The sequence below is a fragment of the Protopterus annectens genome, chromosome 8.part0 (genome assembly GCF_019279795.1).
Source record: "Protopterus annectens isolate FY-2018-M chromosome 8.part0, PAN1.0, whole genome shotgun sequence".
Classification (NCBI taxonomy): Eukaryota; Metazoa; Chordata; order Ceratodontiformes; family Protopteridae; genus Protopterus; species Protopterus annectens.
Genome location: NC_056741.1, coordinates 1,765,041,788 through 1,765,064,356, shown reverse-complemented (window position 1 = coordinate 1,765,064,356; position 22,569 = coordinate 1,765,041,788). Strand labels below are relative to the sequence as shown.

Here is a 22,569-nt window from a genome sequence, read left to right as displayed (position 1 = left end):
GGGGGACAATCCACCTCAGTAGACAATGGTGATACAGGTAGGCGTGTGTATGGGAAGGGAGAAATAACTAAGTGGGTCTAAAAACCCTTTTCTTACGTAGTAATGGTTTAACCTGGACTCTATCATTGACACCAGGGAATTTGTCCGCTCTAAGGCGGACAATCCATCTCAGTTCACATTCCAATAAATGTGAATCAACATCTCCACCTCTGAGATTAGGTTCAACTTGTTGTAGTACACTAAAGTTAAAGTAATGGTCAGGTCCTGTATTTCTAACATGTCTGGCAAGTGCATTATGATCAGATGCTATCCTAATGTTGTAAACATGTTCTCTTATACGTTCTCTAAGTTGTCTACAAGTCTTGCCTACATAAAATACGGACAAGAGACACACTTAGCAATATATACAACATTATTGCTGGTGCAATTGGTGCCAGTATTAAAGTAAAAATTTTTGTGTTGTCGGATGTTTAAAAGTGTCACTGTTGTCTATATATTGACATTGATTACAATTTTGACAGGATATTGTATTATGGTCAGATCTTGGTTTCTGGTAACCATGTTCTACTAAAGGCGATGGCATAAGGTCCTTTTAGATTGGGTTTATTCTTATAGACAAACCTTGGATTATCACCTACTACTTCTAAGATTTGGTCATCCAATCCAAGGATTCCCCAATGTCTATGTACTATCTCCTTGATCTTGTCAACATCTCTAGAGTAAAATAAGGACAACTTAACATTATCACCCCTACTGATAGCTGGTACTGCTTCAGATGCTTCTTTCCTTGAAAAATAAGGTTTAGCCACTGTGTCTCTCAACTTGTCAACCTGATTCCTATTCCTATCTATGTCTCTCATCACATATTTACGTTCCAAAATCTATTTGTAAGTGATTCAATCTCTTTGGAATGTCCTGAGGGCATGGGTTCAACCTTGATGCTCGCATAAACTGCCCTTTCATAATGTTCTCAAAAACATATCTGGGGTGCATACTATGTCGATGCAACAGTGTATTCCTAAAACAGGGTTTCCTATACACTGATGTATTTAATAAACCACTAGGTAATCTATTTACTCGGACATCTAGAAATGATATTTCAATACTGGAATAATTAATAGTAAATTTCAAGAAATCCGTTAGTCCATTAATGGAATCAAAGAATTCCAGAAGGGATGCTTCATCTCCTTTCAGATAAAAGAGGTCATCTGAACCGTCTGTAGTAACCCACATATTTCTGGAATAAAGTTAACGGAAGAAAGAAATTCTCCTCCCAGTCTGCCATCACAATGTTGGCGTAGCTATTGGCACATGAAGTGCCCATAGCTACGCCATCTTTCTGTATATAGATCTCCTTTCCAAAAATAAACATATTGTTCTCAAGAACAATCTCTAAAAATAAAGAAAGTAGGTCCACTGTCCCTTCTTCAAAATTAGATTTACTACGAATATATCTTTGAAACATTAACATACCTTCTTGGTTAGGAATCATAGTGAAGAGACTAGTAACGTTTTTGCTTGACTTGTATGAGTTTACTGCTACACTGAAAGATAGGGAACCATTTTTGTTACTTTGCAGTTACTAGTCTTCACGTTAACAAGGTATATGTTCAAATGAATAAATCTATTTTTAAGAAACAATACTTTAAGATTTATATCTAATTTATTTTGAAGAACTTAGAAAGAAAATGCTATGGTGCACTTCATTAACCATAGACATATGGGAGCTCATTCCGTTAACTTTGAAATGATTACTGAATGACACTGTTTAATGGAATACTTGATTCCATGTAAGACTTGAATTTCTCAATGATATTATAAATCGATTGTCTAGTAATAGATACTGTGGTTTAATCATCGTGTATGAAACTGTTCATATGTCATCGACGTATCTAGATGTTTTTGAACTGATGTAAATGCTAACTTAGTAGACAAAGTATGAACACATATTATCATATATTTATCAGTAAACTATGAGACTAGAGATCAAGACAAGTGACAATCGAAGTTTTTTAAGCATCTGGTACAGCTTGTAGGTAAATAAGCATTGTCCTTTTACTCTTTAGATTTGACAATCAGAAGATTTTTACGGATTGAATATGACAAACTTTAGTATATTTTGTAAACAAACTAAAAGGCTTTACTTTTGTACAAAAGACATACATTGTAATATAATGTGTCGAATTTTTAAATGATCACAATCTGTCAATTGCCCAGGCTGTGTGATTTTGATGATTTTGGTGATAACTGGTTCTGTTTGATGATTTGAACATGTTTCACTGTTAAATACATGTTAATGCTGGCTTGAACTATGATGATTCACATATTGGAATGAACAATGGATGTCGCTTAGCGGACAAATCTGTGTGTCAAGTTAACCATATCCGTAGTTTTGAATTCCTGTCATGGTCTTATATGTTTGGTTATGTGGAATGTTTATGGTTGCATTAATTCTATGAACTGATTATCATGTAACTTATTTTGATAGGTTTTTATGAACATTTAATTGCTTAAGAAACATAATTTAAGTATTATATAAATTTAAATCATTTTGCATATAATTATTATTAAACTTAACTTGTAAAATTAAATTTCGGAGGTATGATAGAATACTATTAACATTGAATTATTTAATAAAGTAATTTAATGATACTTTAAATTTATATTGTAAACAGATGATTTTAATCAGAATATAAAAATTTAAGAGATTAAAATTATAAAAAATGACTCCATTTAAATAAATTTTGCATTCTTATGCATTAATTTTTAACAACTTGTGAATATTAAAGTGATATGAAATCTAAAGTTAATTTTACATTGTTTATAGATTTATGAATCATAGGAACGTTAATAAATTTTATTTAATTGAATAAATTTATAATTAAGAAAATATATGTACATTGATTACGAAAATTTAATATTAGAGATAGATTTTTAAATAGAATTTTACATTGGATTAGATTTTGAATGTTTTACTACTCCCAATGTTACATAGTGAATATTTAATAACTATTGTAATTGACATAAGTTTAAAATGTCTTTCATTTGAATGAATTTATTGTTGAAATTTATTATTAATAAAAGTTCTATTTAACTCTTAATTTTAATCTAATGTTTTTATAGACTTTGAGTTTAAATATAACATTAGTAAGAATGTCTACATAATTCTTTAAAATAAGTATATTTATGAAATATGAAGAATAATTTACAAGAACTTGTATTCTTATTTAACCTTCATACAAAATGCTTCGTGACAAGTCTAAGTGAAAAAATAGGAAGTGTTGGAAAGTGCAATTTGAACATGAACATGGGGCCAGTTTATAACACTGTAATTTTTAGAATTTTTTAAAGCTATTATACTAAAATATCGGAAAATGAATTGAAGTTGAAATTTGTGATTCAATAGTAAGAAGAAAAATAGATTGATGTTAGAAGTTAGTATCATTTTAACAATAGTTATCTAGATGAATTAAGTGAAAAGAAAATAATTAAGAATTACATTACATCAAAAAAGTAACAATAAATAATATAAATCTGAAGTCAAGTGTCTCAAAATAACACTTAATAGAGGATAAATAAGTGAATTACATTAGATGATTAGGAATTCAATATACTAGAACTCAAGTAGAAAATACTCAATAATCTTTAAACCAAAAAAGGACAAAGGACAGGTTAATATTCACCTGAAGATATAGAAATTAACTAAGTTTCTAGTTTATTAAATATCAAATTAATTTTTAACTGTATTAACTAAATACATTTTACTCCTGACTTAGGTTTAATGAGCTTCTATGAACATTTAATAGTGTACTTAAGATGCATTTGATGTTACTAATTAGGTAATGTTTCATAAGAAATTCTGTGCTTTGTTTGGACTTGACTTTCATTTTTCCAAACTCTTTTTGGTTTTAAAATTGGTTTTTAAACCATATTTATTGTTTAGAAATTAATAATTTCTATTAGAAAATTATGTGAAATTGATTTAAATTATGAAATATGTGTATTGAATTTTTTAAAAATAAAAATTTGATTGAAGTGTTTATTGAATATTTGAATGAAGGTTTTCAATATTAAGGTTTTAAAATTTTTAAAAGGAATTTAAAATTTGATTGACGCATATTATACAGATGAGAACTTAAGAAAGGTTAATGTAAATCAGTTATATACCATGTTAAGTAAAAATAGACTGCTGAATGATATTTTCCTTGCTTAGAAATGTGATTGTCTTTCCAAGCAACATCCTGCAGACAGAGATCCCAAAGCAGAGGGAGGAACAAACGGAAAGGGTTAGGAGGGGAACATCCAGGACCAAGTTTGAAGAAAATGTGGGAGAAAACAGGGGGACCCTAGTGGTCAACTTGTCTAACAGGCCTTTAAGTACCTTTGAAGAGGAAGTTTTAAACAAGGGCCTAAGTTTTATCCCTACACGAGATAGTGAATTAACAGACTCTATTTTAGATGTAAAGATGTTTATTAGAATATCCAACTGAAATTGAATTTTAGAGATCAAGACCAAGTAGAGGAGAAAAGAGATTTGGAGAGGTTTAGACCTAATAGTTTATATATTCCAAATATACATCCAGTTATAGAGACGTTCTCCAGAATGGTAGAGAATGATATATATAAGTACTATGATAACAGAAGTAAAAATACTACTAAAAACGTAATTACAATCTTACCTATTTACAAAACAAGCCTTAGACAATCTCAGAAATGACCTCTCAATAGTTATAAGACCAGCTGATAAGGGAGGCCCCATAGTGATTTTAGACTCCACTAGATACATCAGTATGATGGATTCTATGTTAAGTGATGGAACATTCTATGGTAATATAAGCCTTTTAGAGGTTGGTACGAAGTCTTCCAAGTCTATGACACTCTAGATGACCTCCATCGTAGTCATATTATTTCGGATACCCTATTTGAATATCTTAGAGTTAGGAATCCCTTGATACCAGTAATACAAGGCTTACCAAGATTCACAAGTCATTGACTTCCCTCCTGAGACCTATTGTAGCAGGGCAAGGATGGCTAACTGAGCCTTTTTCTATTCTACTAGAATATTTTCTTAGACCTTTAGTGGATAGTAATAAATTTATCCTTAAAGATAGCAAACAGTTTTTGCTTGACTTGTATGAGTTTACTGCTACACTGAAAGATAGGGAACCATTTTTACTGGTTACACTTGACGTTACTAGTCTCTTCACTATGATTCCTAACCAAGAAGGTATGTTAATGTTTCAAAGATATATTCGTAGTAAATCTAATTTTGAAGAAGGGACAGTGGACCTACTTTCTTTATTTTTAGAGATTGTTCTTGAGAACAATATGTTTATTTTTGGAAAGGAGATCTATATACAGAAAGATGGCGTAGCTATGGGCACTTCATGTGCCAATAGCTACGCCAACATTGTGATGGCAGACTGGGAGGAGAATTTCTTTTTTCGTTAACTTTATTCCAGAAATATGTGGGTTACTACAGACTGTTCAGATGACCTCTTTTTTATCTGGAAAGGAGATGAAGCATCCCTTCTGGAATTCTTTGATTCCATTAATGGACTAACGGATTTCTTGAAATTTACTATTAATTATTCCAGTATTGAAATATCATTTCTAGATGTCCATAAATAGATTACCTAGTGGTTTATTAAATACATCAGTGTATAGGAAACCCTGTTTTAGGAATACACTGTTGCATCGACATAGTATGCACCCCAGATATGTTTTTGAGAACATTATGAAAGGGCAGTTTATGCGAGCATCAAGGTTGAACCCATGCCCCTCAGGACATTCCAAAGAGATTGAATCACTTACAAATAGATTTTGGAACGTAAATATGTGATGAGAGACATAGATAGGAATAGGAATCAGGTTGACAAGTTGAGAGGCACAGTGGCTAAACCTTATTTTTCAAGGAAAGAAGCATCTGAAGCAGTACCAGCTATCAGTAGGGGTGATAATGTTAAGTTGTCCTTATTTTACTCTAGAGATGTTGACAAGATCAAGGAGATAGTACATAGACATTGGGGAATCCTTGGATTGGATGACCAAATCTTAGAAGTAGTAGGTGATAATCCAAGGTTTGTCTATAAGAATAAACCCAATCTAAAAAGGACCTTATGCCATCGCCCTTTAGTAGAACATGGTTACCAGAAACCAAGATCTGACCATAATACAATATCCTGTCAAAATTGTAATCAATGTCAATATATAGACAACAGTGACACTTTTAAACATCCGACAACACAAAAAATTTTTTACTTTAATACTGGCACCAATTGCACCAGCAATAATGTTGTATATATTGCTAAGTGTGTCTCTTGTCCGGTATTTTATGTAGGCAAGACTTGTAGACAACTTAGAGAACGTATAAGAGAACATGTTTACAACATTAGGATAGCATCTGATCATAATGCACTTGCCAGACATGTTAGAAATACAGGACCTGACCATTACTTTAACTTTAGTGTACTACAACAAGTTGAACCTAATCTCAGAGGTGGAGATGTTGATTCACATTTATTGAATGTGAACTGAGATGGATTGTCCGCCTTAGAGCGGACAAATTCTGGTGTCAATGATAGAGTCCAGGTTAAACCATTACTACGTAAGAAAAGGGTTTTAGACCCCTACTTAGTTATTTCTCCTTCCCATACACACGGCTACCGGTATCACCATTGTCTACAGAGGTGGATTGTCCCCTCTCTGAGCAGACATTTTCCCTGGTGTCATTGATGGAGTTCAGGTTTTACCTTTACTGTGTAAGCAAAATGTTTTAGTTTACACACTTAGTTGCCCCCTTTTTATACACATACCTACCTGCACTACTTTTAATTCATGTACTATCATGTATCTGAACCCTGTTGCACATATAGACTTATATAGACTTTTATGGAGCATTTTTATATAGTTACACTTGAATCAATCGTATTTTACCCCTTTTTTCCTCTTCATGCTACACTATGGATGTTTTATAACTTTTTATAACATTTCACTATCTCATTTTACATTTGTTTTAGGTCATAGATGTGTATTTATACTATGTCCTTCTGTATTATGATGAATAAACTATCTTAGCTTTTTAAATGTATTTTAGAAGTATATCAGAAGGATTTCTGTATATATGTAAATGAACTAGAGTTTAAGTCAATTAACTATGTCATGTGCACCAATGAACTTCTTCCATTGTATATTTAAATGCTTTGTTTTTAATGGCAGTTGTTGAAGTTTTGAAAAAGCCATTTGGTGAAAGCGCTTAACTCTAGCTAGCTATTAAAGTTCTCGTTTGGATTATACTTTTGTGCGATTCTTTTTGGGTTGAAGAACCAGCTACACTTGCTTTACTTTGCAGCATACTACTTTTATGAGCTGAAAAAGCTGTTTTACTTTGGAAATAGAGGTTTGCTGTTTTTGTTTTTGTTATTTTACATTGGGAACTGGATTTTTTACTGCAAAGCCATTTCGCTCCTTTTTGTGGTTAATTTATTTATGATACACTGTCGTCTGAATTAGGAGCGTTTACCTTTTACTGCAAGCAACTTGTTGCCTGGTTTTATTCTATTTGCAAAATATCCCAAATAACAAACTAAAACAATGAGTGAAAAGGTCACCCAGACAAACCAATCAGTAAAAACTAAAAGAAAAATCTAAGAAGGCTATACTTTCCACTGTTTGATTCCTTAAACCTCTTGTATTAGAGAAAACATGGGCTATATACAAATGACCCTTTAAGGACATCAGGTGTTTCAGCTAAATGGTAATTCTGAATGTCCATGACTTTTTTCTTTTTAAGTCTATTTATGGACAAATTCAGGCCAATAAAGCCAAACCCAACTAGCTGTGGACATCCATGTTTCAGTCTTATGGAATCATCAGCACAGCCTAATTAGAATGTTTGGCTAACCTTTAGAAATACAGGGTTGTTGTACCAAGCTGATGTCCATAGTGATTAGGATGTCTGCAAAATATCCCAACCAATAAACTAAAGCAATGAGTAAAAAGGTCAAACGAACAAACCAATCAGTGAAAACTAAAAGAAAAATGCAGCAAGGCTAGACTTCCCAGTGTGGATGTGTCCATAAATAGACTTAAAAAGGAAATTGTCATGGACATTCAGAATTGCCATTTAGATAAAACACTTGATCTTCTTAAAGGGTCATTTGCATATATCCCATGTTGTCTCTAATACAAGAGGTTTTAAGAATCACACAGTGGAAAGTCTAGCCTTGCTAGATTTTTCTTTTAGTTTTTACTGATTGGTTTGTCTGTATGACCTTTTTACTCATTGTTTAATTTTGTTGGTTGAGATATTTTGTATGCACACATAACATCTTAGAAATCATGTCTGAAGACGCCCAGTCTTTGTTTCTACATATTGTATCTCAGCCCATCTGCTGAAATTACACTACCAAGCTCTAAACCTAATAATTTCTGAATATGTGATGGATGCTTACTTATGACAATGGTAGCAGCTGTTTACATCCTTTCACTAGTAATCCATTCATACATTTGTTCAGCAATAGTCCCTTCATACATCTTTTTACTAGTAGTCCTTTCATATATCCTTTCACTAATAGTCCCTTCATACATCATTTCACAAGTAGTCCCTTCAATGGACACTTCTTTTCTAGAAGACACACGTCACTATGTTTTTACCATAACTGTATAGTCTTAGGTAACTTTATCATGCATTAAAGTAAATGTATAGATCTTCTCTTGGGAAACTTCTTAGTGAAACTACATTCTTTCCAAATAGTCATCTTTCCCATGTGAGCCACATTACTCCTATACTGAGTACTAAACAACAGTAAGCAGAGAGTGCTGCATTTGTCTAAGCCCCTTTCCTATATGACAATTTCCAGATCATAACTACCTATCCTGTCAAAAAGATTATCACTCCAAGGAGCCTGATCTGTTCTACCATCCTTCTTAACGTTAACCTCCTCATGGATTTTAAACTTGCACCAACAACTACCACCCCCCAGGTTTTGACAGTCCTGAATGTAATGCCACTTTGAATAATCATAAGATTATAAGATCATAGAATCGTAGGAGGTTGCTAGACTAATGACCCTTGGGTACTTACAAGCCTAGCCAAGTACAAACCCTGTACCCAGGAATATCAAGGTATTAAGTGGAACTAAGTCAACAACTACTGCTCCAGTCCAAGAGGGACACAGGTGAAACTCTTGTGGTGAATTTGTTGTTTCCCATCCAGTCATCCAAATTACACTTAAATAGGGTCAGCGAGGGGCTCTGCTTCACCTGCACTGGAGGTTTGTTCCAGAGGAGAGGTAACCTCTGTGAGACATATTTTCACTCCAGCACGTCCTATTGATGTCATTACTAGGTTGAGTTTCCTGGAGTGAGTGCATCGTATACTATTTGATTTAGGAATGTGTAGCATTTCCACTAGAGCAGGATCTTAGATTGCTTTATATGCAAGGTAGAGGTCACCTCTGAATAGTCTGTAAGACACAGAGTATAGTGACAGTGATTTCAGTCTTCAACATATGACATATACTGAAGACCGTGAATTTTCTTTGTAAGAAACCTTTGAGGTCTTTCCAGTTGCTGCAGGTGTCTGGTAAGGTGCATACCAAAGGTAGCATTGTACTCTGTTACTGGCCTGATGAGTGAGGAGTGCAGGGGGGGGGTTATAACCTCTTTTGTTCTGGATGCAATACCCTTACTTATGATGTGGGCAACAAAAGCCATTCTTACCACTACGGAAACATGGTGGTGAAAGGAAAGGTTGCTGTCAACCTGTATGCCCAAATCTCTCACCACTGATTGGATGTTTAGGGTGTTGTTATTAATGGGGTAATATGCAGGAATGTCACCCTTGCGAAAGGGATTTTTTTGCATTGAGTTTTAACCCATGACTTTGGACCAGTAATTTCTTTGTGTAAGTTCCTCTTGCAGGATGTTGACATTGTTTGAGGACTCAATGACCGCACCTAGGTTGCAATCATCAGCAAACTTTGTCAGCCTTAGGCATTTTGTTTTAGCCTGTGCATCCAAGAAGTAGATTTCAAATAATAGAGGCCCCAGCACTGATCCCTGTGGAACACAACTGGTTATGAGTCTGCTTGTGGAGGTAGAGTCATCTATTTTCACTGTGTGCATTCTACTGGTGAACCTGTTTGCAACCCACCTGACAATATATGGGTTGATCTCCAGCTGGGTGAGTTTATCAAAAATGCCTGAGTGGGGAATAGTGTCAAAGGCCTTGGCCAGGTCCATGTAGGCTGTATGCATGGATTTGCCTTCCTTCAGGGCTTTGATGACTGTGTCAAAGAAGTCCACCAAGTTCAAGAGGCTGGATCTCCATTTAATGAAGCCAACCTGTGTTAGGTTGAGAGTTTGGAGGTCTCTTATATCTTTGTTGATAAGGTCCATGATTATTTTTTCTATAGATGTGCAGATTAGGCTAGTCACCCTTGTAGGTCTATAGTTCCAAAGGGCAGTGAAGGCTCCTCCTTTATGTAATGGGATGACAGCTGCTTTTTCCATTCAGCAGGTACAAAACCAGTGCTTAGACTCTGGTTAAAAAGAGTATCCCGTGATGCAGCTAGTTCATGTTTTAATCCATTTAGAACACAGCCCAGGATATTATCAGGGTCCCATAGAGGCTGTTTTTGGCTTTGGAGAGAGTGTTTACGACCTGCTCCATAGAGATACTAGGTGGAGGGCAGGTGGTAGGGATGCTGTGGGGGATATGTGGTGGGAATGAGGGGAGATGTTTTCACTGAACCTGTCAGCTAGCAGGTTGGCTTTTTTCTGGGTTCAGTATACTTGGTTCCATTAACAACCAGTTCTGCGTAGATATGGGTTTTTTCTTTAAGGTTTCTGACATAGCTAAAGAAGGCCTTATGGTTATCCATAGCAAAGGAGACTAATTTGAATTCATAGTTAGCTTTAGAATGCCCTATGAGGTATCGTATTTGCTTGTTTAAGACAAGGAGGGAATGCTTCCAGTTCATGGACCATTCCTTCCTGCTCTTGGACAGCAATTTCTTTCTGTTATTATATAACCTGTTAATGGTGGATGTCCACAAGGCAGGATTGCTATTTCTTGAGGATCTTGTGTTGGTCTTATCAGGTATGGCTGAGTCAATATATTTGTATGGATGCTTATACACGGTATTAGTGTAAATAGGTGTTCATGCCATCAGTGAGGGCAGGGACTATGAAGCTATTAATGCAGTCATGTATTCTATTGTAATTGGCTTTGGAGACGTTTTTTAGTCTAGTTGCTGTTAATTGGGGAGATCAGATGTTATTGTTACTTCTAATGAGACTAATTTATGATCAGACCTCACTAGGGAGGGCTGCACGCATTGGGTGGTACAATAATAACCCATGCTAGTAAGCACCAGATCCCGAATGGTTGGGCCCCTTGTGAGGATGCCAACCAACTGATCCAGGGTATTGGAGTTGATGAAGTCCAAGAACCTTTGTGCAAGTGTGTTAGTTCAAGTATAATTTACCCAGTATATGGACGGGTAGTTAAAGACCTCTAAAACCAGGGTATTTGGTTGTATCTTGTACAATTCAAATAGAGCCAAGTATGTAGTGTGAGTAGCCTGGCTCATGGAGGGCATCATTTAACTGGCAATAACTTGGAGTGGGGTCTTACCTACAGTCAATTGGACCTGGATTAGTTCAACAGAATCATTTTGTTTAACCAGTCTAGAGGTGTATTTATCTTTGATGAATATTGATACTCCACCTCCTTTAGTTCTCACTCTTTCAGTTTATGGTCTGAATGTGTGGAAGGCATTATAACCCAGTATGGCCGGGGTGCTTTCCACAGCTGTAGTTCATTGTGTGCATTGTACCTAGACAGCCACTGTAGCTAGATAGTATATTCATATAAGTTACTGAGCATGTGCAGGACCAGTGCCATTTTGTGTAGTCAGTCAGAATGAATGTAGGCATGCGTAGAGATGCACATGCGAGTGTGTTTGAAGTAATGAGTCAGTCAATTAGCTTGAATACATGTTCCACTTACAGCTCCTGATCTGTTTATGCATAATGAACAACTTGAACCCATCATAGTGCCTCAGTGTTTCATTTGAATACAATAGTCATGTGACATGGTATCAGAATGTGATCTGAAGTGAAGCAACTCACAAACTATGAGGCACGAAGATAGAAGTGGAGGAATATATAGGAGACAACTCACAAACAGGTCAGCAGTTATTCAATGGTACTTAAACTCATTTAAATGATTTTTCAGTTGCCACTTATTTGGCAAAGCATTCGAAACATTCAAAATAATTACAGTAATTAATGAAATATCTGAAATTGTGACATACTGATAAAAGTATTCAAAGTAATTACAGAAGCATTCAAAAGAATTTCCAAAGTGTTAAAATGTATGAAAAAGCTAAAATGACCACATTTTTCTGCAATGTACTACTTTTCTACATTAACTGAAACTTTTTGAAGTATCTAAAGTGCCCAAAATGTTTGCAGTGTTTGCAGTGTTAAAGTGAAGCCTTTTCAGAGAGATTGTTGTGTGTTTGAGTATAATTACAACTATCTGGTCTATGCTTATGTTTAAACAAATTTTGTTGTTATGGCAGAAAGATTTTGCAGACCTGGACCACTAGTGTTTGACAATAATTTTGCTGAAAAATGGCCAGTGTTTGAGCAAGAATATGATATTTTCATACAGGCTGCATTTTCTGATAAAGACACACATACAGGAGCATTTATGCTTCATAATTTAACTGTCTTGAAATCCGTTGAAAGGGACTTTCATTTGTGTATGCACCTGCTGGATATGCAGGGGAGGAGGAGAACCACCATACTGTGATAGAGGCTGAAACATGGGAAGACCCTGAGTGCTTAAAACAGAAATTTAGAGAAATGTGCAACACTCAAATGAATATTACAATAGAAAGGGATCAAAAGCCTTGTGAAACTATAGCAGCATATATTACTGACTTGAGAAGTAAAGCTAAAACGGGCAGATTTGTTGATTTACAGGATAAGCTGATAAAATATAGGCTTGTGTGTAGTGTTAATAATGGTGCAGTGAGAAAGAGTTTGCTTCATGACAGTGATTTAACATTAAGCAATGCCATAGAGATTTGTCAAATATATGAGCTTACAGAAAAGCATACAAATATGCTTACGGATGAGAAAAACGTGCATGCAGTGTCTGTCAGTGAAGATGTTGACAATGTGTACAACAACAGAAACTGAAGGGTGTGGCAGTACACAACCTTAACTATAAACTGAATGGAGTCTCAACACCCAACCTTATTGTTAAATGTCACAATTGTGGAGGCAATCATGAACCTTAATGAGAGAAGTCCTTAGCTTTTGGTCAGCAGTATCATAAATGTAAAAATTGGAATTGTTTCAAAAGTCTAAGGTGGCACATACTTTTATTACAAAAGAGAGCATCTGAAGAAGCAAGTAGATCAGATAGGGAGCTGTGAGCAAACTTTCTGTGTTGATGATGTCTCTGTGATTGATGAAACAGTTAACACAGTACATTATCAGTTGGCGGCAAAGAGTGAAATATTTTGTACTGTATGGAGGAATGGGAAACCTGTAAAGCTGAAGTAGACACTGGCCCCAAGTGCAATGTTATATCAGCACAAATGTTTGCCAAAGTAAAAGTTGGTGAGAAACTTGATTCAGCAAAGTGTGCATAACTAGTTGCTTATGGTGGTGAAGAGATTCATATTGATGGTGCAATAGTTTTCACATGCCATTCTGCAGGGTACAACTATGACTTGCAGTTTTATGTAGTCAAAACACACATGCAATCATTGTTAGGCCTCAAAGACAGTTTGAGAGTAGGACTGACTTCATTTAATAAAGAGGTCCACCATATAAGACTGAACAACAGCAACTATAGTTTTACACCGAATATTTTCATACACGAGCTTGGCAAACTTCCAGTCACATATTCCATGAAGTTAAACCATTAAAAACCCAAGTTGTCAAACCAGGAAGGAAGGTTCCAGTAGCAATGCTGGGCAAAGTAAAAGCAGAACTTGAGAAAATGGTGCATTTGGATGTAACCACTCCAGTAAAAGAACTGACTGAATGGGTATCCTCCATGATTGTAGCTCATAAGAAAATCTCAGATAATACTTGAATATTTATTGATCTGAGAGACTTACAGAAAGCTCTTAAATGTCCTCAGTATCTGATGCGCACAGTAGAAGTAGTCACTCTCATGCCTAATGCCACTGTTTTTTCAGTCTTAGATGCAAAAGGTTCCTTTTATTAAATTTCACTAGATCACAAATCTTCATTGTTAACTACTTTCAGTACACCATTTGGTAGATACAGATTTTTGCGAATGCCATTTGGGATAAAGTCTGCCAGTGAAGTATTTCAAAGTGTGATGGAACAAATATTTTCGGGTTATTCATGTATTATCATAGTAGATGACATTATTGTCGGGGGCAATGGTGAAGACGAGCATGACAGAAATCTCAGGAAAGTTCTAGACAGTGCTCGTGAAGTAAATTTTAAAATGAATCCCCAGAAGTGTAAATTCAAACTGAAAGAAGTTACTTATGTGGGTCATTTGAGTAGAGCAGTGGTACAGTGGTTAACGTTGTCAACTCACAGCAAGAGGTTCTCTGGTTCGATTCTTGGCTGGAGTGCCTTTTATGTGGAGTCTACATGTCCTCCCTGCATTTCTTTCCATATTCTAAAGACATGTGTCTGGAGCATTTCTTCCTGGGCCACAGCTGAAAATAGGCTCTGTCCTAGTCAGACTTTCCTGGTCAGCAAATGTTAAATAAATAAATTTGTTTACCAGTTCTGGCTTACAATCAGATCCTTCTAAGCAAGCAGCATTGAGATGTCAGTTCCAGAAAATGTCACATCTTTACATTTTCTTGGTATGGTCAACTATTTAGGAAAGTTCATCCCAGACCTGAGTGAGCTTTCAACACCCTTACATGAGTTGACATGCAAAAATGTAAACTGATCCTGGTTGGAACAACACCAAAAAGCATTTGATGCTCTGAAAAAGAAATTTGCCACTCCATCCACATTGAGATATTATGATGTTTACAAACCTGTAACTCTTTCGTATGTTGCTTCAAAGTATGGTCTTGGTGCAGCATGTCTTCAAGAAGGCATACAAGTAGCTTATGCATCCAGAAGTTTAACACAAACTGAAATGCAGTGTGCACAAATTGAAAAAGTTTTTGACATTAGTGTTTGTATGTTCAAAGTTCAATGATTATATTTATGGAAAATCTATTCAAACTGAGATTGATCACCAACCTCTAGTGACAATTATAAAAAAAACAGTGCATACAGCCCCAGCATGCCTGCAACACATGATGTTAAAATTGGAAAAAGTACAATTTCAATATCAACTATACAAATGGCAAATATCTCTTCCTTGCTGATGCTTTGTCAAGAGCACCCAGACAAACAACAGAACAGTATGAAAATGAGAAAGCAGACTTTGAAGTCATGGAAGTCAGACATTTTTCATCATCGCATCTTGCTGAACTCAGAAATCATACAGCTTCAGACCCAATTCTTTAGAAGCTGCAACATTTTATCAGTAAAAGATGGCCAGCATGACAAACTAGTTTACCACTTGACATACAGAAGTATTTTCCTTACGAAGATGAGCTCATGATGGAAGATGGAATCCTCATGAAAGGTCTAAAGTGATACTTCCTACAGCATTACAACAGGAATATATTAACATTTTGCACTGTGGTCAACCAGGTACTGATTCATCCAAAAGAAGGGTAAGAGGCATACTACTTTGGCTTTCTATGTCAAAAGATATAGAGAAGGAAACTGTAGCATGTTTTATTTGCAATAGTATAAAATTGCGCCAACAGAAAGAACCACTTCAGCTAAACCAGATTCCTGAATTACCATGGTTGACAGTTGCTACTGATATTTTAGCATGGAATGGTCAGCACTGCTTAGTGTTAGTATACTCTTATTCAAATTGGTTTGAACTTGACCTTCTTCCTAACTTAAAGTCAGCACTGTCATTACGAAATTGAACAGACATTTTTCTGTCCATGGTAGTCTGCACAAAGTTGTATCTGACAATAGTACACAGTTTACAAGTCAGCAATTCAAGAAATTTGCTGAGTGTTGGGACTTTGTCCATGTTACTAGTAGTCCTGAGTATCCACAGTCCAATGGATTAGCTGAGCGTGCAGTTCAAAGAGCCAAACATTTGTTGGAGAAATCCAAGAGAGATGGTGCAGATGTTTTTCCTAATCTACTTAATCTCAGAAACATTCCTCAAGATAACTTGCTTGGTTCACCTACTGAGAGATTAATGTACAGACAGACGAGAACAACTTTACTGATCAGTAAACAATTGTTAGTACCAAATGTAAAGAATAACAGAATGGTCAAGGCTCAACTTTCAAGAAAACTTCAGTCACAAAAGTTGTACTACAATAAGTCCAGCAAACATCTTAGACTATTAAGACAGGGAGAGATTGTGAGAATGCAAACATCTAAAGGATATGACTGAGTGGGTATCATCAAAACCATTTGCGAGGAACTGTGATCTTACGTATACAATCTGACAGAATGGATTTCAGAAGGAATCGAAGACACAGCTACTAGTCTCTGATCCAGTGACACAATATATTGCCTATGCCAAAGACTCTCAGAGTGACTCTACACTTGTTCAAATTCCAGAGGACAGTGTACTTTCTTTGAATAATCTTTATGTAACCCCTGAAGTTTTAATTGAGAAAGAATCCTCAGAGACTGTCCCTGTTGCTAAACCCAGTCAAAATTTTTATGTGACCAGATCGGGTAGAATTTCCACACCCATTTCAAGATACACAGCAACTTGGACTTGAATTCATTTGTTGTCGGTTATTAATGTGATATCTAACTTGTTAAAAATATCTTATTCTCCCAGTGTATGTTGAACAAATCAAAGAGGGATAATGTAGATCATTATGTGTATTGTACCTAGTCATTCTCTGTAGCTAGATAGCATGTGCATATAAGTTACTGAGAACATGCAGGATCAGTGCCATTTTGTGTAGTCAGTCAGACTGAATGCAGGCATGAATGAAGATGTACATGCGAGTGTGTTTGAAGTAATGAGTCAGTCAGTCAGTTAGCTTGACTACATGTTCCGGTTACAGCTCCTGATGTGTTTATGTACAATAAACAACTTGAACCCATGACAATGCCCCAGTGTCTCATTTGAATACAAGAGACATGTGACAATGGTCTTAAACCAAGTCTCTGTGACTGCACAGATATCAGCATCTTCTAAGATGAGGACTGCTTCCAGTGAGTGGAGTTTTAGGTTTAGAAACCTAGTGTTTGGTAGGATAACCTTGGGGTTACTTTTTGAAGATAGTTTTACGTCAGGAATTTTGTTGTTGTGACATTGCCTAAAAAAGGCATTATGGGGGAGGCAAAGCTCTTAGCCAGTAACTGAAATCACAGAGGTGACAGCTTAAGACCATCTCTGGCAAAGCAGCATGGTCTATCTACTATGCCATCCTAGGTTGACAGATACTGGATCCCCATAGAATGACACCAGAAACTAAGCCAATTGTTGAAGTCAATCATGTTTTGTTTATGTTGTGGTATCATCTTAGGTGAAAGTTGTATGCTGCTCAAGGCTAGGGAGATGCCTGCCTGAAACCCATATTCAGAGAGCTCAGTTATGTCTATCTTCATATAGTCCAGCGAGGTACGTCTCAAGTCAATCACACCAACATGAACTATGACAGAGTCATAACATTACTTGTTGTGGTAAGACTCGAGTGGGTGTGTGATCTGACAGATCCTGGCACGCAACAGACAGCTAACCGTAACCTTCCTCTTGTTCAGCCTGGTGAGTGGGACATCTGTGTGTGTCACTATGGAGTCTTCTATGACCAAAAAATTTGGTTCAGGTGTGCTTTGCCTTAGGGGCTTGTTTGGTGAGACACCTGTGATTGTGGTTTTATGTGTACTGAATGCTGTAGGTACTGTATTAGGTGTAGCATGTTTGTGTTTCAGAGGTCTCTGGTGTTTAGGTAAATTTCTGGTGAGTACCTTCGCATATGATGGTTTATGTGTTGAGAGCGTGGTTTGTGCATGAGGTGTAGTATGTGGTCTGACAACCTGTTCAGTGTCACTGTTCTGTGAATGAGACAGCAAAGATTCCAAATTCTTAGTGTATATGCATCTCTCACAAATTGTGCTTGAGTGTTTTAGGAGTAGTGGGTTGTCAGTTTATATAAGGCAATTACTACACTGCCTCAGGATACCCACGTCAATCAGGCTGGCAGAAGAAATGGAGGAGAGCCGACCATCCATAATACTAGGTGTAAATTTGCTTGCTTGAATGAGGAAGGATGTGGTTTAATTGGGGGCTTAATGATATTAATGCTCTGCCTATACTATTGGGGTTGTCAAGGTGTACAAGACTATTAGGGATTAGGAGATTTCAGTTAATGTGGTAAATGTTGTAAAAAGCCCAGCTGAGGTGCTCTGCGAGCAGCTAAACACAATTTTATGGACTCCTCAGTTACAGCATGGGCATCTTCTAGGGGAAAATAAATCTACTTTGTGTCTATAACCGTCAGTGGTTACATCCACTGCGTGGTGCTGCACTGCAAACAGATGCCTCAGATTGCTCAAATGAAGATAGTAGAGCAGTGGCTGGTCACCAAACTCTGTGAAGCGGTGTTGTAACAGGTGCAAACCTGCATATACACTGGGTTTATGTAGCAACTGTGAGAAACCTTTTTTTAAAACAAGTTAAGCAATTTTCAAACAAGCTGGCCAATGGAAGTGCTCAGAACTGAGCCTTATACCAGCAATCTCCAACTCAGATGGGTCCTTTGCTACATTTATCTTCTACAAGGGTGCAGTGGGCCCTCTTAATGTAAGATGGTTGGTTTTAGTGCTCAGATGATGCCAAACAATTTAGATTCAGCAAATCTGAATCTAGTCTATGCTATAAAATACACAAGTACTAGGAAACAGTCTCAAACAGCAAACAGTTGAAACAGTGAAACAGCAAAACTAAAAACAGCTAAAACAGTTAAAAGTAGGCAGCAGTTTAGCAATACATAGTTTGAAAGTGCAGCACAGTGAATAAAAATAATTTCCCGAACATCCTAGTTTCACCTTGTTGAGGACTTCTAGGTACATGACACAATGTATGATGGTCATGTACCACATTTTTTTCCCTGTAAATTGAAAATTTATGAACTCTTGAAAAGAATATCTGTGAAAATAATTGTGTATTTTTTTCACTTTGGATTCTACATGTTATTAATTACTTTTATGCAGATAGTATTAAACTTATATCAACCTCTCACAACTTGCTTAGAATTTCCTTTAGAGAAACTGTGATTCATGTTTAAGCAATTTAATAATAATAAAGAGAAGGATGGTATACAAGGTTAAGTATGATTTTTCTATTATTTATTTATTTTATTTAATTTTTTGCTTCATCATGAAGGCTGGAGGAATGGAAGAAGGGAGGGTATACCAGTTGTGTATGTTACTCTATTTGCATTAGATTTTTTTTCTTTTGTGGACTTAATGTTTAAGTACCTGAAATTATTAGTGGGTGGCCAAAGAAAGAAATGAAAGACTGACCATAATCAGCAAGATCTTACAGCAATAACTTAAAATAAAGGCTTTCTCTGAATTAAACGGTAAGTTTATTTTCTAAAACGTGTTTTTATAACCAAGTGTATTTGTAGTTGAGGAGTTTGTGTCTGTAAAATTGACCAAACTGTTTATTTATTTGTTGGTTTATTTATTTATTTGACGTTTGTTTACCAGGAAAGTCTGACTGGGGTAAGATCCCATTTTCAGTGGAGGCTCAGGTAATATAGTTGCAGTTAAATAAAGATATTATAAAACATAATGCAGAAGATCAACATATTAAGTAAACAAATTCAGCTTCTGTTCATACAGTGTAAACAAACCTATATATACATAGTGCAAATATTTGGACAGATGTAATAAAATGAAAAAGAACATTGTCAATAGTTAAAGTATTCACAAGTTGCAGATCATACAGGTGACATTATACAGCAACCATTTGAAATGCCGGGACCCAATGGAACACATGCAGGGGAGCTTACTGTGGGCTTTCTACCCTGCAAAGAAGAAGTTTAAAGAATAAGAGCAATGTTCAAGATTCACTTTTCTCCAAGTTTCTAAGTCTTTTTTTCCCTGTGTGTTAGCACTTGGCATTTTAAGTGCCAACATTTCGGCAGAGAGTCCATTAAACATAGTTAATACACTCTTTGGAACAGAGATGAATAGATAATATAACCTAGACAAAATTAGTCCTTTATCTATGAAAATAAACTAACTATATTCAGAGAGAAGGAATTGATGTATGCTGGAGATAGAAAGAGGGAGAGATTAGTTCAGCCTGGTGTAGTGCAGGAGCAGAGCTAAGTCTTATATAGGAAGTCTTGTAGTAGTTTGAAGCTGGAGAAGTTAGAGGTAGATCTAGTTCACAGAGAGATGTAACTCCATTTCTTAGTAACAGAGTATGAGTAGAGACTATGGCCGGAGGATTTGTGTGATTTATATTAGCTGAGAAGATGCTGTGCATTAGGCTGAAGTCATCTGTTAGGATAATAAGAATGGAGAATAGGAGTAAAAGCAGGCCTGCCATCGGCTTTGTGAATAATGTTGTTTGTGAAGATACGCTGCATATAACTGAAGTGACGAGGCAGTTTGAGCCAATTCAACTCTTTAAGGGCAATCCAGTGGTGGCTGCAGTATTGACTGTTGGTGACAAATTTTGCAGCCTTATTATAACATGCCTCCAGATTGTTTTTAACTGTAGCCTGAAAGTTGGTTAGGATGGTTAATACTCTATAAGAGATATAGGCGAAGGTAAGTCATGGCACAAATGGTTTTCGTGATATTACTAAGGAAGTTTCAATGCCTGTAGAGTGTTCCTAATTTTTGGTGAGTCTTTTTTATGTTATTTTGAACATGCATGTCACATTTAAAGTTGGCATGTATAGTCACTCCAAGAAGTTTTGTATGAGAGACTACTTCAATTTCAGTTTTGTTTAGTGAAAAGATTTTGAAAATCACTTAGTGTGATTTGGGGAAAAAACATCAATAACTTTGTTTAGGGTTGACTTACTAGTCAACCTACTAGACTACTAGCTTGGCATTATGGAATCATTTCTCAACTGATGAAAAAGGTTCTTGCATGTTATAGAGGATTTGAGGCAGGTTACGAGATGTACATATATGTATGGAATCATTAGTATATTGTATGAGAGAGGCTGAACCAATAAGGCATAGAGATCATTAATAAAGACATTAAAGAGAAGGAGGCCAAGAATAGTGCTTTGGGGCACACCACTGGAGACTTGCAGGTAGGGAGGGAGAGAGTATTCTGCCATTTTACAGAATGGAGCCTGTCAGGTAAATAGCTGTTGAACCACAGTAATAAAGAAGGGAGTAGTCCAAGCTGAGGCAGTTTGATCATGAGTTTAGAGTGAGAAATTCTACTGAAGGTTTTAGACAGACTGACAAACAGGGAGGAAACAAGTTTGCCTGAGTCCTTGTATTTTTTAGGGTATCAATGAATGACAGGAAGGCAGTAATTGTACTGTTTGTTGGGTGGAAGCCACACTGGGTGGATAAGAGCCAATCTCGTAGGAGATACTGGAGAAGTTGCTTATAAATGCATCCTTCAAAAATGTTTGCGAAAGATGATATTGCAATAGGGTGGAAGTTAGAGACATCAGCAGAAATACTGCCTTTATGATGAAGGATATATAGGATTTTTTTCCATGCTGAGGGGACCTAGAATTCAGATACTGACTTATTGAAAAGGATAGAGACTAGGTATGTTATGGCACCAGCAGCTATCTTTAGGTATTCATGTGGGAGGTTGTCAGCTGCAAAGGGACAAGGTCTGGGTTAAAGTAGAATGTTTTGTATCATTGATTTGGAGACTGGCCCTATGTGGAAGTTGCTAGCAATCAATGCAAATTGTGAATTAGGTTCATGCAAGGATGGTGGTGGTGCTGAGGATAAAAGATCTGGTAATGCATGATTAAACTATGCCAGAAAGATTTCAAATTAGTTCTGAATTGTGTATTGCAGACTTTTTAGGGTACTTCTACATTACCTTGAATGCCAGGGTAGGTGACCATCATAAGTATCATCCACATTACAGCACTAGAAACTGTGTCTGAGGCACCAACCAGCAAATCCACCAATGAGTGCAGCAGGCTCTCCTCATCAAAGGATGAGCCATCATTGTTTCTCTGAAAAAAGATGATGAGATGCTTACTCATAATATTGGTTCTGACACTGCATCATTTTTTTATATTGTATTTTCATAAGAACAAATGTCAGTTATGACACAATCTTGGGAAAATGTGTGTGTGTGTGTGTGTGTGTGTGTGTGTGTGTGTGTGTGTGTGTGTGTGTGTGTGTGTGTGTGTGTGTGTGTGTGTGTGTGTGTGTGTGTGTGTGTGTGTGTGTGTGTGTGTGTCTGTGTCTGTGTGTGTGTGAGTGTGTGTGTGTGTGTGTGTGTGTGTGTGTGTGTGTGTGTGTGTGTGTGCGTGTGTG

General features: G+C 36.3%; 1 protein-coding gene across 4 annotated transcripts in view; it reads right to left on the bottom strand.

The window, feature by feature from the left end:
* Positions 1-22,569, bottom strand: part of LOC122809626 (cytochrome P450 2F2-like) — a 916,584-nt gene that overhangs the window by 329,205 nt on the left and 564,810 nt on the right. For all 4 annotated transcript variants that reach the window (XM_044081263.1, XM_044081260.1, XM_044081261.1 and 1 more), the window contains exon 7: positions 22,124-22,262. In XM_044081263.1, the coding sequence (XP_043937198.1) occupies positions 22,124-22,262 (139 nt within the window). The remainder of the gene's footprint in view (positions 1-22,123; positions 22,263-22,569) is intronic.